The following is a 12,334-nucleotide window of genomic DNA, read 5'->3' on the forward strand; positions in this document are numbered from 1 at the left end:
GGGGTTCATCAGAGCCTTCCTTGGCCCTCACAATATCCTCGAAGAACACCTGGAACATGGAAGGAGCATCTGGGGGCTTATCCATGGAGGGGTCCAGCGTCACTCGGCCCTTGCAGTCCACACCCGTTTTCACCTGCGAGGGGGTAAGGGAAGGATACATGTTTACAGTGAAGGGCGCAGGCCCGCTTCTGCCAGCAATCAAAGCAATTATATTCACATTTTAATTGTAAGGTGGATAGCATTTTTTTTTTCTCGTTTAACTTGTGTCCGTGCGTGCGTGCGTGTCCGTGCGTGTGTGTGTGTGTGTGTGTGTGTGTGTGTGTGTGTGTGTGTGTGTGTGTGTGTGTGTGTAAAGCATAGAAATTAGTTAATTTAGTAAATATCAGCCGTTGTCGTGAATACACCATAACGTCCGCAATGCTTACACGTGTACTGTATATAAACCATTGACTAGACATCATATGTACTGTACACCTTACACTGCGAAACCGAGCACTGATATTGTGATAAAAATTCCGTACAACCAGTCCAGATGACTCACCAGGAACCTGTGCTTCCTGGCGGGGTCGACGAAAGGTTTAAACTCCGTGTAGTCGTAGTAGACTGTCTGTTCGATGTCCGGCATGTCAGTGTTCCAGGGATCATTTTGCAAGCCATGAACCTGCAACATTGAATAATTTATTGTGCGGCTTCACCTTCTTCATTTACATCAGCACTTAGCTTGTTCACATTGCCTCCCTTTGTACGAGAATCTCAGTCATTTCAAACAGTCTATCTCTTGTCCTATTATCTCGGCAGTTTGCACCGTTAAACACCCCCAGGTGAAAGCGGAATCACTGTATAACAAATAAACAGTGAGTTGGCCTTAGGCTTATTATATAAGAAACAAATAAATCTTTTAGGAATGGCAACAGATATAATACATGATGCAGTGCACTATCCCTTTGGCACACCAATCTGGTTTGTGATCAAGTGAATTTATTCTTGACAGTGTACAAAACTCACCATGACTCTGAGTGGCGCCTTGAGATCAATGCCATCAAGAGTGTGACCATAGGGCATAAGCCACTGGTCCGATGCGAAGTAGTAATCGAGGGTATGGTTGCTGCGGTGCATGATTACCCAGTGGTCAGCCATGATTCCACGTACCTCCTCTTGGCCTATGTACTCCTGTGTGGGTAGAGGACGATGGCAGGCACAGTAATGGTGTAAACAATGAACACTACATTGTTTTGAGGAACTGTGACAGTGAATGGGTCTTAACAGTTAAGAGCAAAATCTTGTTGTATAGTTATAGATCCACAAGGACAAGGAAGAAAAACTGCCTAAATATTCCCCACGTGTCATCTAGAAATTATGGAAATACTAGACTGCAGTCCTTCTCTTCCTTCCTGTATTGTTGCAGGGATGTGGCAATCCTACCTCAGCAATCCTATACTTATTACAAGCATCCCTTTCGCTCCTACGTCACAGAAGGCGGAAGAATGTAACTGAAATTTCCATTACATTTGATTCATGTCCCGTCTAGGATCAAAGAGTGTCTCTCTACCTCATGAGTATAAAAGCAGCTGGGTTAGGACGTAAAGCAAAGGTCTGGGAACTCGGTATCATCATTATGTTGAAGAATGCGCTAAAAGATGGTGGATCTTACTACCTGAGTAGTGAAGCCGATTTTCCGGGAATCAAAATAAGAAGGGGTCATAAGTAGTGAATAATGAGGGAGCATAGGTAGTGAATAATGGGGGAGCATAAGTAGTGAATAAGGAGGGAGCATAGGTAGTGAATAATGAGGGAGCATAAGTAGAGAATAAGGAGGGAGCATAAATAGTGATTTAGGAGGGAGCATATGTTGAGAATAAGGAGGGAGCATAAATAGTGAAATGAGGGAGCATAAGTAGAGAATAAGAAGGAAGCATAAATAGTGAATGAGGAGGGAGCATAAGTAGCGAATTAGGAGGGAGCACAAGTAGTGAATACGGAGGGAGCATAAGTAGTGAATAAGGAGGAAACGTAAATACTGTAGTGAGTAAGGAGGGAGCATAATAGTGAACAAGGAGGGACCGTGCGGTAAGTAGCGAATAAGGAGAGAGAGCAATATCTGATGGGGAAAAAAATATAGGTCGTCGCTGAAGCTCTAATAATATCTATATAATATCGCTAGATATGCAGCCGAAGGTGCTAAATTTTGCAACAAACACACACACACACACACACATACAGAGAGAGAGAGAGAGAGAGAGAGAGAGAGGTGGAAGTGAGGACTCACCGCCTCTTTTTCATAATCCCTGACGATCCTGAGCAGAGCTGATGGCCCGTACAAAAAGTTCTCCTTTCCCTCGGACGACTCTGTGTTGTAGATCCAGCCCCAGATGTGGTAGCCGGCGTGATCCAGCACTCTGACACCAACACCACCATCAGTACAGGATTTTTTTTTTTTTTTTTTTTTTTCCATGCAGGCTCTCGTCGTACTCTCGTCAGTCACTGCACAGGTTCTACAGTCACTCCGCTGACACAACGAACACTCCACAGGCTCTATAGTCACTCCACAGTCACAGGGCACCCCACAGAAACCAGTCATCCAACAGTCGCCATGAACACGCCACAGGCTCTGAAGTCATACCATACTCACCGCGACTGCTCCAGAGTCCACAGGCTCTCCATATTCAACACAGACACTCCACAGGCTCTGAAGTCACACCATACTCACCGCGACTACTCCACAGGCTCTCCACATTCAACACAGACATTCCACAGGCTCTACAATCACTCCAGAGTAAGGAGGGATAGTAGTCTCCGTGGAGACTCCACAAGCTCTAAATTCAATCCATAGCCACCACAGACACCACCAATACCCAAGAGTCACCAAGAAGACTCCATAGGCTCTATAGTCACTCATAATCACCACGGATACTTCACAGGCCCTGCAATTACTCAGCAGTCATCAATCACCACAGTCACTACATGGACACCACCGTCACTGTATGGACATCACAGCTACTACAAGGACACAACCGTCACTATATGGACATCACAGTTACTACATGGACACCACAATTACTACATGGACACCACAGTTACTACATGGACACCACAATTACTATATGGACACCACAATTACTACATGGACACCACAGTTACTACATGGACACCACAATTACTACATGGACACCACAATTACTACATGGACACCACAATTACTACATGGACACCACAATTACTACATGGACACCACAATTACTACATGGACACCACAATTACTACATGGACACCATAGTTACTACATGGACACCACAATTACTACATGGACACCACAATTACTACATGGACACCACAGTTACTACATGGACACCACAATTACTACATGGACATCACAGTTACTGCATGGAGACTGCAGGTACTACATGGACACCACAGTTGCTACATGGACACCACAGTTACTGCATGGAGACTGCAGTTACTACATGGACACCACAGTTACTACATGGACATCACAGTTACTGCATGGAGACTGCAGTTACTACATGGACACCACAGTTACTACATGGACATCAGTTACTACAATGACACCGCAGTTTCTACAAGGACACCACATTTACTACATGGACACCACAGTCAGTACATAAATATCAGTCAATCTATGGACATAGCCCCTAAATGTGTGTGTGTGTGTGTGTGTGTGTGTGTGTGTGTGTGTGTGTGAGAGAGAGAGAGAGAGAGAGAGAGAGAGAGAGAGATCGTTAAGGAGACATCAGTAAGAATATGTTAACATTAACCCATTTGCGCCCAGTGTCCTCAGTATAGGACGAAACTGGACATTTCCAAAAGTTAATAAAAAAGGGAACTCCTGGGTAGGGACCTATGAGCTTCACGGCTATGAGCCGATAGGCTGTGGGCAGTACGCTTAGTACCCTTCCAGCACAATCCCTCACGCAGGGACCCTGGGAGGTAATGGGTTAAGATCCAGCTATGAGTAATCTACCATAGAGGTGCTGGCAACTTCCTTTACCCACTAGATTAAAGCCTGTAATGGAAACTGACGATTCAGCCATGCACTTACGGTCCAGCCGTGCACTTACGGTCCAGCCGTGCACTTACGGTCCAGCCATGCACTTACGATTCAGCCATGCACTTACGGTTCAGCCATGCACTTACGGTCCAGCCGTGCACTTACGATTCAGCCATGCACTTACGGTCCAGCCATGCACTTACGGTTCAGCCATGCACTTACGATTCAGCCATGCATTTACGATCAAACCATGCACTGACGACTCAGCATGCACTTATGATTCAAATATGCGTTTACGATCCAACCAAGCACTTACGATCCAACCATGTAATACCAATGCCACCATACACTGATTATGCCACCATACACTACTCTTCCAACCATGCCCTACCGATCCAACCATGCACTCACAATCCCACCATACATCACCAAACCCACCATGCTCTACTAATCCAAGCTAATACTTACGATCCTACAGAGCATTCATCATCTACGACCACGAATGCTTGCTCTGATTGTGTGTAGTAGTTGGTGGTGGTGACGCGGGAGTGGTCAGTCACCTCCACCACGCCCTTCTCCTCGTTGATGTCGTACAGTTCGTCCACCATCATGCTCACGCCCTCAGGCTCCTGCACAGTCGTACGGAAATGAAAGTGACGATTTTATTGTTGCTGTTGTTGTTGTTGTCGTTATTGTTGTTATTGTTGTTGTTGTTGTTGCTGCTGCTGCTCTTGATGCTGTTGTCTCAAGCTCATCTAAATGTGAACCCAGTGGACTTCAGACTGAGGTTGCCTTTCTCCTTGCAGTCCATCATTCTCATTTCGAGGAAAAGGAGGAAGCTGAGGAGCATCTGTAAAACCGGGCAGCGGAGCCACTCGGTTATATTGGTTATATTGGTGCTGCCACCAAAAGATTTTTTTCTCACAAGAAGATTTTTTTCCCAAGCTTAGGAGAGTTTTCGAACTGCAAGGGTTACATATGGCCTACCCTTCAGTAACTTTACTACTAGGGTGCTCTCCCAAGATGAATATTGAAAAAAAAAAAAAAATCGGTAGCAGCGAGAATATTATATAAACGACGTTCTCGGTCTGAAGAATTTAACCCATTCAATCTGTGACGTACTTTTGTTTCATTCCTGCTGCCTCCAGTCAGTAATTTTTATTTTATTCGCTTTGGAGGAGAGTTAGAGATCTCCTCGCCATGGAGGAGTTCTGACTCGTCTAGTTCGAAAAGCTTCCCCTTAGCTGAAAAGAATCGTCAGGAGACAGCAAGAATAAAATGAAAAATCGGACTGAAGGGGCTAAGATCACGACAGCTAAAATCAACAGGACGAAGGTGATCGTTTATGGAAACAGTCGTCAGCATTAGAAGTGATTAGCCAGCATGTCTTGTTACAGAGCGCATTCAGTAACAAGGCACAGCCAAACTTTACTCTCATCACGGATTTCACAAATGACTGTCTGAAATTAGTGTTTACATACATCTTGTCGGTCTCAGTTTCAGCAAGAAGACGTCACTCAGAGGCGCATACCTCCGCCAAACGCCAATACCAGATACCTTCGGTCACCACCAGAATTTAATCAACTCTTCCTTGGCCCATGATCCACATATCCGCAGCATTTCTTTGTAATTCATCAGTAACTTTCTTAGAAGTCTTGTGGACAAACAGACAAAAAACAGTTCTGATCTGGGACTTGAACTCAATTCACCACCAAAATTTAAGCAACCCGTCCTTGACCCATGACCCAGATATCCAAAATTTCATTTAAATTCATCAGTAACTTGTTGAGAAATTTTGTTAACAAACAAACAAATAGGCAAACAGTGGTGAAAACATTACCTCCTCCAACTCGTTGGCGGATGTAAAAATGCGGCTGTAAGAGTACAATACTAATCACGTCACACTGGAATATCCAATGCGTCAGCCATAACATTAACATCTTTCATGGAAGACTGAATTAAATATTCAAAGGATTAAAAATTGTTAATACTGATGATGATGATGATAATAATAATAATAATAATAATAATAATAATAATAATAGTAATAATAATAATAATAATAATTAATAATAATAATAATAACAACAACAACAAAAACAACAACTAGAAAGCACTCAAAGAGCGCATACCTCCGCCAATGCCATTGCCATTAAGATGGATCCAGACCCGGATCCGTGGAGTTATTGTGTGGAATATAACCTACAGGATCCGGATCTGCCCATAATTTAATCAATTGTTCCTTGACCCATGGCCCACTCTTCCACAAAATTTTGTTGAAATTCATTGAGACCTTTAGAGACATTGTGCGGGATGCACAGGATCCGGATCCGCCCCCAAATTTAATTAATTCTGTCTTGGCCCATGGCTCACCTTTCCACAAAATTTTACTGAAATTAATTAAGAACTTTTGGAGATATGCGGACAACAAATTAACAAACATAGATGATTACATAACCACCTCCAACTTCGTTGGCTGAGGTAATAATAATAATTTCATTCGAATTAGGGTATGCGATTAGTTGGCACTGCAGCAGGTGCGGACGCTCACCATCCACTCACTAAATGCAGTGCTATCTTTGGATGACTCCTCGCTGACTAACACGTCAAATGGTTTCCTGAAAGCCAGAAATGTGTGTACTTCTTTGGATGGTAACCACAGAACCAACAAATGGACACCTGATGGCCTGGTGGAGTGAGGTGCTGTAACTGAATCTGGCCCATATGGGTTCGAATCCAAGGGAAGGTTGAGGTTTATTGCTCACAGTAAATCTCATCTGGTACGGTAACTGTTACCATAAATGTCTGAGATAAATAGGCTAGGCCCGGATCCCTACGGTCTTTATGGGACAGTGAAGGAATCTGGCACAGTATTGTTTATTTGGTATGTAACAGTAATTAGAATAATAAACAGTGTAAGTACCAGCAATACAATATTCCCAACCAAGGCTAACTCAATACGGCCTCCAATGATATTTCAGTGGGTGTCCAGTTTATGGTTAATACTGTAATTTGACATGAGGAACAGTGACTCGCCAAGCCAGGGGAGACAATGGGGCGAGCGTCTTAATAATTCACCACGATCCAGATGTCTGGCCGTTCAGTAATCACAGAAAATAATTGCCTATTTTTTACCTGCGTTGCCACATGCCAGATAGACGAAATCTACACGACCCTGCCAAGTTCTCTTTCTTGTCGCAGAAAAGTTTCGAACAAATCTTCATAGCACTCAAAACATTAATGCATTTTCAATAGGTACTCAACACTCTAATGGCTCTTCCCCACCACCATTACAATTCCATCTCATCTCACCCATTTCTTTGTCCTCCCCCCATCTTCCCCCCCCCCCTTTCCCCTGAAGCATTCATGCTTGAAGGGTATTTCGGAATATACCTTCTTTGCACCCAAATCATTAATCATACAGCACCGATCGATCTCCACAGGGTAAACTTGCCTGCACCAGCCCCAACGCCGATCGAAATTCAAACCTATCTACCCATTTCTTTGCTCGCCAAGCCCAGTTTTTTACAACCCTTTTAACTGTTTCATGGCGCGACTAGGGTCAGACAGTTGGCGGACGCACTGTACGACTGAGAGGATGAGACAGAGACTCACCAAGCTGGGAAAGCCGACGGTGACGCGAGCATCATAAGAGCCCTCCACCACAGTCCAGATGTCCGGCAGTTCAGGATTGTCCCCCACCACAACCGCCATCATCACTGCCACCATCACTGCCACCACCCGGATCACCACCTGGCCCAAAAAATCAAGAATGTCACTATCATCGGTCTGTTTTCGCCTGAAGTACCTGTGCTTTTCTCACAAATTGAATACTGAGTCGTGATTGCATGAAAATTCGATGAGTGTTAGTCATGAGGTGGGAAAGAGTCTCTTTTGTCAAATCGCCCCTCCAGTCTGACTACACAATGCCATCAACTGAGCTGAAAAGAGTTAGAGAACTTCATCAGTTGGAACAAATGCGCTATAAACTTATTCTCAAAAGAGGCTAGATTGTTGCTAGGTAGAAGAAGATGAAAAAGTTTTAAATAATATTAAAATTTTTAGGAACTGTAGCTAGAACATCATTAACACCAAAATATCTAGAAAGTCGCTAAACGCTAAAATATATGGCTAAATAAAAGTGAATATAGAATTCGACCAAGCGGAAAAAAGTGTAAACTTTGCACTCACCCTCAAAACATCGAAATAATAATCCAGACTAGTAATCATATGTAAACGTGAAAGCAAGAGTGGTTAAACAACTGTATAATTCAAGGAACTCAATTCAGACTCAGGGTAATTGATGTTTCAGTATACTGTACACTAATTACGGTACACTTGTCTTAACATTAGCATAAACAGTGCGGTGTACAGATTGTTAAAGCAGACACTTCAGATGAGCCAGTGACATGGTGAATATTGCAGTGCAAGCATTTTTTTTTTTTTTTTTTAATAAGATATTGTGTGTTATGTTAATATTCCCAATATAAACAATTTCAGTACGAGAGATCTTTCGTACGTTGAATAAAATCGACTGAAGGTAGCAAGAGTAAACTGAAAGCAATAGCAATCATACTGAAGGGGTTAATGAACTGGTTCTACATCATTCACAGACAGAGGACCCCTAAGCTCACTAGAAGCATCTGACGGCAGCAAAACTCAAATCAAATCACTGTGAGGGAATATAGGAAAATGTGATTTGCAGTTTTAAGATTTCTCACCGACAGGTTTAATTACATTTCAGTAAATTGCTTTTTATCATCAATTCTAGTTACACTACAACCAGTTTTCAGAATCTCCGTCAATACTTTGAATTGTTCTACCATCCTATACTATCCTATCCTACGGTTTGGTGCTGAAATTTAATGGGACTACATTAAGCAGTGGTATTGATAAAACTGAACAGGGATTACACAAACGTCACTCTGCTCATTCCCTATCCCTCCAAAATAGGATGGTGAACCGCAAAGGTAGGGTAACCAGCCTTTAGTCCATCGAGTTTGGCCACAACAAAAACATTCCTAAAGTTATAATTTAGAAACTTTGTTGAATGACAGAGTAGCTAGACCTAGATTAATTAACAATCCCACTGTCATTCTAACCATAATCACTTTTTTTTTTTTCCAGGCAGTACAATGAATCATTGGTGCCGGATCTTAATAGCCAGGATAAACGATTCACAAGTTTGCGATCAGTTCCCTGTCGTTAGTGTGGTTCGTCTACTTCTCATGTCTGTTGTCCTGTATGCAAAAATAAGCTACGATAGGCATTTGAACCTCAGCTTGTTTGTGGTGTTCTCAGTTTAAAATATTCACGGCAACAATTTGATGAACACTACCATCAGTTGTCAAAAATTCTGTCAAGAATTCCAATCGTGTTACCTTCATATTTCCAGTGTTATAAGATTAGGAGTTATTTGCCGACGGGTGGGAAGAAAGAGTGAGCGACGTACAGCTGACGACAAGAATATCGCCCCAAATTTTGGTAGAACAATTAAGAAATTTGAACCACAGTAATATGAAAAGTTTATTGAACTATGAACATAACTGGATTTCGAAAGTCATTGTTCATTGTCTCTTTAATTATAGCAAAGAAGTGAAATGATATCTGTTCGCAACGGCATCATGATGACCGTGTGTACAGAGGGTTGTTGTCTGTATGGTTTTAATTTAGGAGCTAATAGCTGAATGAGAGTCTAGTGACTGGTGAGAAGAAATAGTGATGTATTATCAAAAGCAAACATTCCACAGCATTCCCCTGTCAGCATTGTATCCTGCCTTCCAGGTTTCTCATTCCTTCCTTAACATCAGCGAGCATTTTTGTTAATACTCCTTTGTCGTTCATTTGAGAATATTATCACTTTAAAATATTTCCTGTAACGCCTTCTATCTCCACAGCCTGTTGGCGAATATTTACTCGTGCTAGTGCGTACCAAGCTAACCGTGCAGATAGCAAGGTCCCACGCCCTGAAAAGTTATGATTTAGGAGTTATAAGCTGACTGAGTTTCGTTTGCCTGGTAAGATGATAGTGTTGTACATACCATGCTGATCGTCCGGACAGCGGAGTGCCACTGCCTGTACGGAGGTGCAGGGGCGGAGATGTGACGCCCTCGCTAACATCAAACTTGTTATCGCTATCTGCCCTATTGTGTACATGTGTGTTTAGGGAGGATTCTGTGTACCAAGGTCATCGTTCATGTTTATTTTTTGTTGACGGATCGAATCCACTTTTTCTGGTTTTATTTTTCTTTCCCGCATTCAGCTTGTCTTGGGGTATTTAGATCTTATTTTCACAGTAACATGATGTACAGTTTGGATGTCTCCATGGGACAAATGGTTGTAGTATGACTGTTGCTGCTGCATGAATATAGTGCGCAGATTTTTTCGTTCACTTGGTATATTTAACGATCATTAAAAAAAAAAAAAAAAAAATCCACCCAGTAATCCCACTTTTTCTACTCTCCCGACTTATCTCAAGAACTTAATTAACTTTTTCGACCACTTTATCGTCAACATATTTGTAACAGATCCTTTCCTCCCTCCCAAAATTTGTGTATAATGAAAGCCAATGAATGAACATAAAATTAAAGAAAATGCACAGACTTTTGATATGGATAATTACTTAGCTTTATATCACCATGATATACTTTTAAGATGGCGATTATGCAATTTCATAATTTTTTAGTACTTTAAGGTAGTCAAGCCACTTACTTGAGTCATATCGTCTTCACTTCTGCAGTCCTTTTTTTTTTTTTTTTTTTTTTTTAATTCCAGCTACCTCCAGATCATTTCATTCGCTTAGGAGAACGCCATAGAAGTGAAGGAAAAAATGAATGTTATATATAACACCTCCTCTTCGAAATATCTCTCTTGAGAAGAAAAATATCATCTTGTAGCAGAAATAAAAATAATGTCTTCAGAACAAAGAAGTTAATCCAGTTTAATCCTTTGAGTCTGCCTGTCTTAATTAGAAACAAATGAATCAATAGTTCTTCACCTCAGCTTGACCCAGATTTTCTTCCTTTTGTGGCTTGCTTCACGCATCTCTGGCAGAGTATGATAATACTGCGGCTCTGCAGCCTTTCCATGGCCTCTCTTCACTGGCACTATAGGCTAGTGATGTTCTCTTGTTACAAATGAGCATTCAGAGTGAAAATATAATTTTATGCCAAGTCAGAATTTTAATAAGTGTAGTGGTAAAGTAGGTTACTTTAATTCTTTTCAGTTCTTTCATATTCATTCCCGCTCAACCAGCTCAGTTTAACTAAAGCCACTACAGGCAATGTAAAGTCCATTCTTGTACGACATTTCAGTCATGTTCAATCTAAGGCAAGTGAGATCCATTTATATCGTTTCAGGTTCAGTCATGCCAATTTTAGGTATATTAAAGGCACCTGAGAACCATTTTAGTCCAGTAAAATCAGTTCAAACCACCTAAGGTCTATCCAGGCCTTCCGCACCGAATTCAACCTACATATTATTTCAGTTCCATTCAGGAGCAGTTAAGTTAGTTAAGAACCAGCTAGGCTATTTCAGGTCCATTCCGACTCAGTCAGGGCAGTTCAGGTCAGGCCAGGGCTTTTCGAGACCAAATAGATCCAGCTAGATTCATCACTGCCCCTTCAAGCCTAATCAGGCCCTTGACATCGATTTAGGTCCAGTCAGGACATTTCTGATCAGTTTAGGACCATTAGTTCCAGTTAGTCCAGTTCAGACCCTTTAGGTTTAATAATAATCATATTCTTCACATATGTTTGGGCACACTCAGAGCATTAATTAGTGTCTCGTTAAATATAATTCCATTTGGATGGGGTGGAACTGTGACTGAGTGAAACATGATGACAGACATGAAGACCATAGTGGGAGAGATGACAGTGACATGGCCAGGTGAGACACAAATTATAATAAATTTCGAGGTAATACTGGGCCTGTAATTCTACACATAGTAAACTAGCCTTAGGGGAGGCATTTGGAGTTGATACAGTATGTGATTAAATAGTGACATCAGCGAACATACTATATACTCGTATATATATATATATATATATATATATATATATATATATATATATATATATATATATATATATATATATATATATATATATATATATATATATATATATATACACACACACAGACAGATTTACAGTAGATATAGATATAAAATCCACCTTACATGTGTACCGGCTGAAATCCATCGGTATTTCTAATCACATAATCACACAAAGATAAGGGAAAGTGATTAGCTTCATTGTACGCAGATTTATATACAGGGTGTTTCAAAAGACTCATCTGATAAATTTCACTTAACCAGACCAAGCACCA

General features: G+C 41.5%; 1 protein-coding gene across 1 annotated transcript in view; it reads right to left on the reverse strand.

Annotated features, from left to right (window-relative positions):
• LOC145413837 (uncharacterized) overlaps nucleotides 1-12,334 on the reverse strand; it is a 62,407-nt gene that overhangs the window by 42,626 nt on the left and 7,447 nt on the right. Inside the window, exons 2-7 of the mRNA XM_080283502.1 lie at nucleotides 7,622-7,759; nucleotides 4,475-4,632; nucleotides 2,267-2,396; nucleotides 1,006-1,170; nucleotides 542-661; nucleotides 1-133 (exon numbers count right to left, since the gene is read on the reverse strand). The exon at nucleotides 1-133 is cut by the window's left edge and continues 20 nt beyond it. Coding sequence (XP_080139628.1) covers nucleotides 1-133; nucleotides 542-661; nucleotides 1,006-1,170; nucleotides 2,267-2,396; nucleotides 4,475-4,632; nucleotides 7,622-7,759 — 844 coding nt within the window. The remainder of the gene's footprint in view (nucleotides 134-541; nucleotides 662-1,005; nucleotides 1,171-2,266; nucleotides 2,397-4,474; nucleotides 4,633-7,621; nucleotides 7,760-12,334) is intronic.

The sequence above is a fragment of the Coenobita brevimanus genome, chromosome 97, assembly GCF_032717465.1.
Source record: "Coenobita brevimanus isolate Jiangsu-jjx chromosome 97, ASM3271746v2, whole genome shotgun sequence".
Classification (NCBI taxonomy): domain Eukaryota; kingdom Metazoa; phylum Arthropoda; class Malacostraca; order Decapoda; family Coenobitidae; genus Coenobita; species Coenobita brevimanus.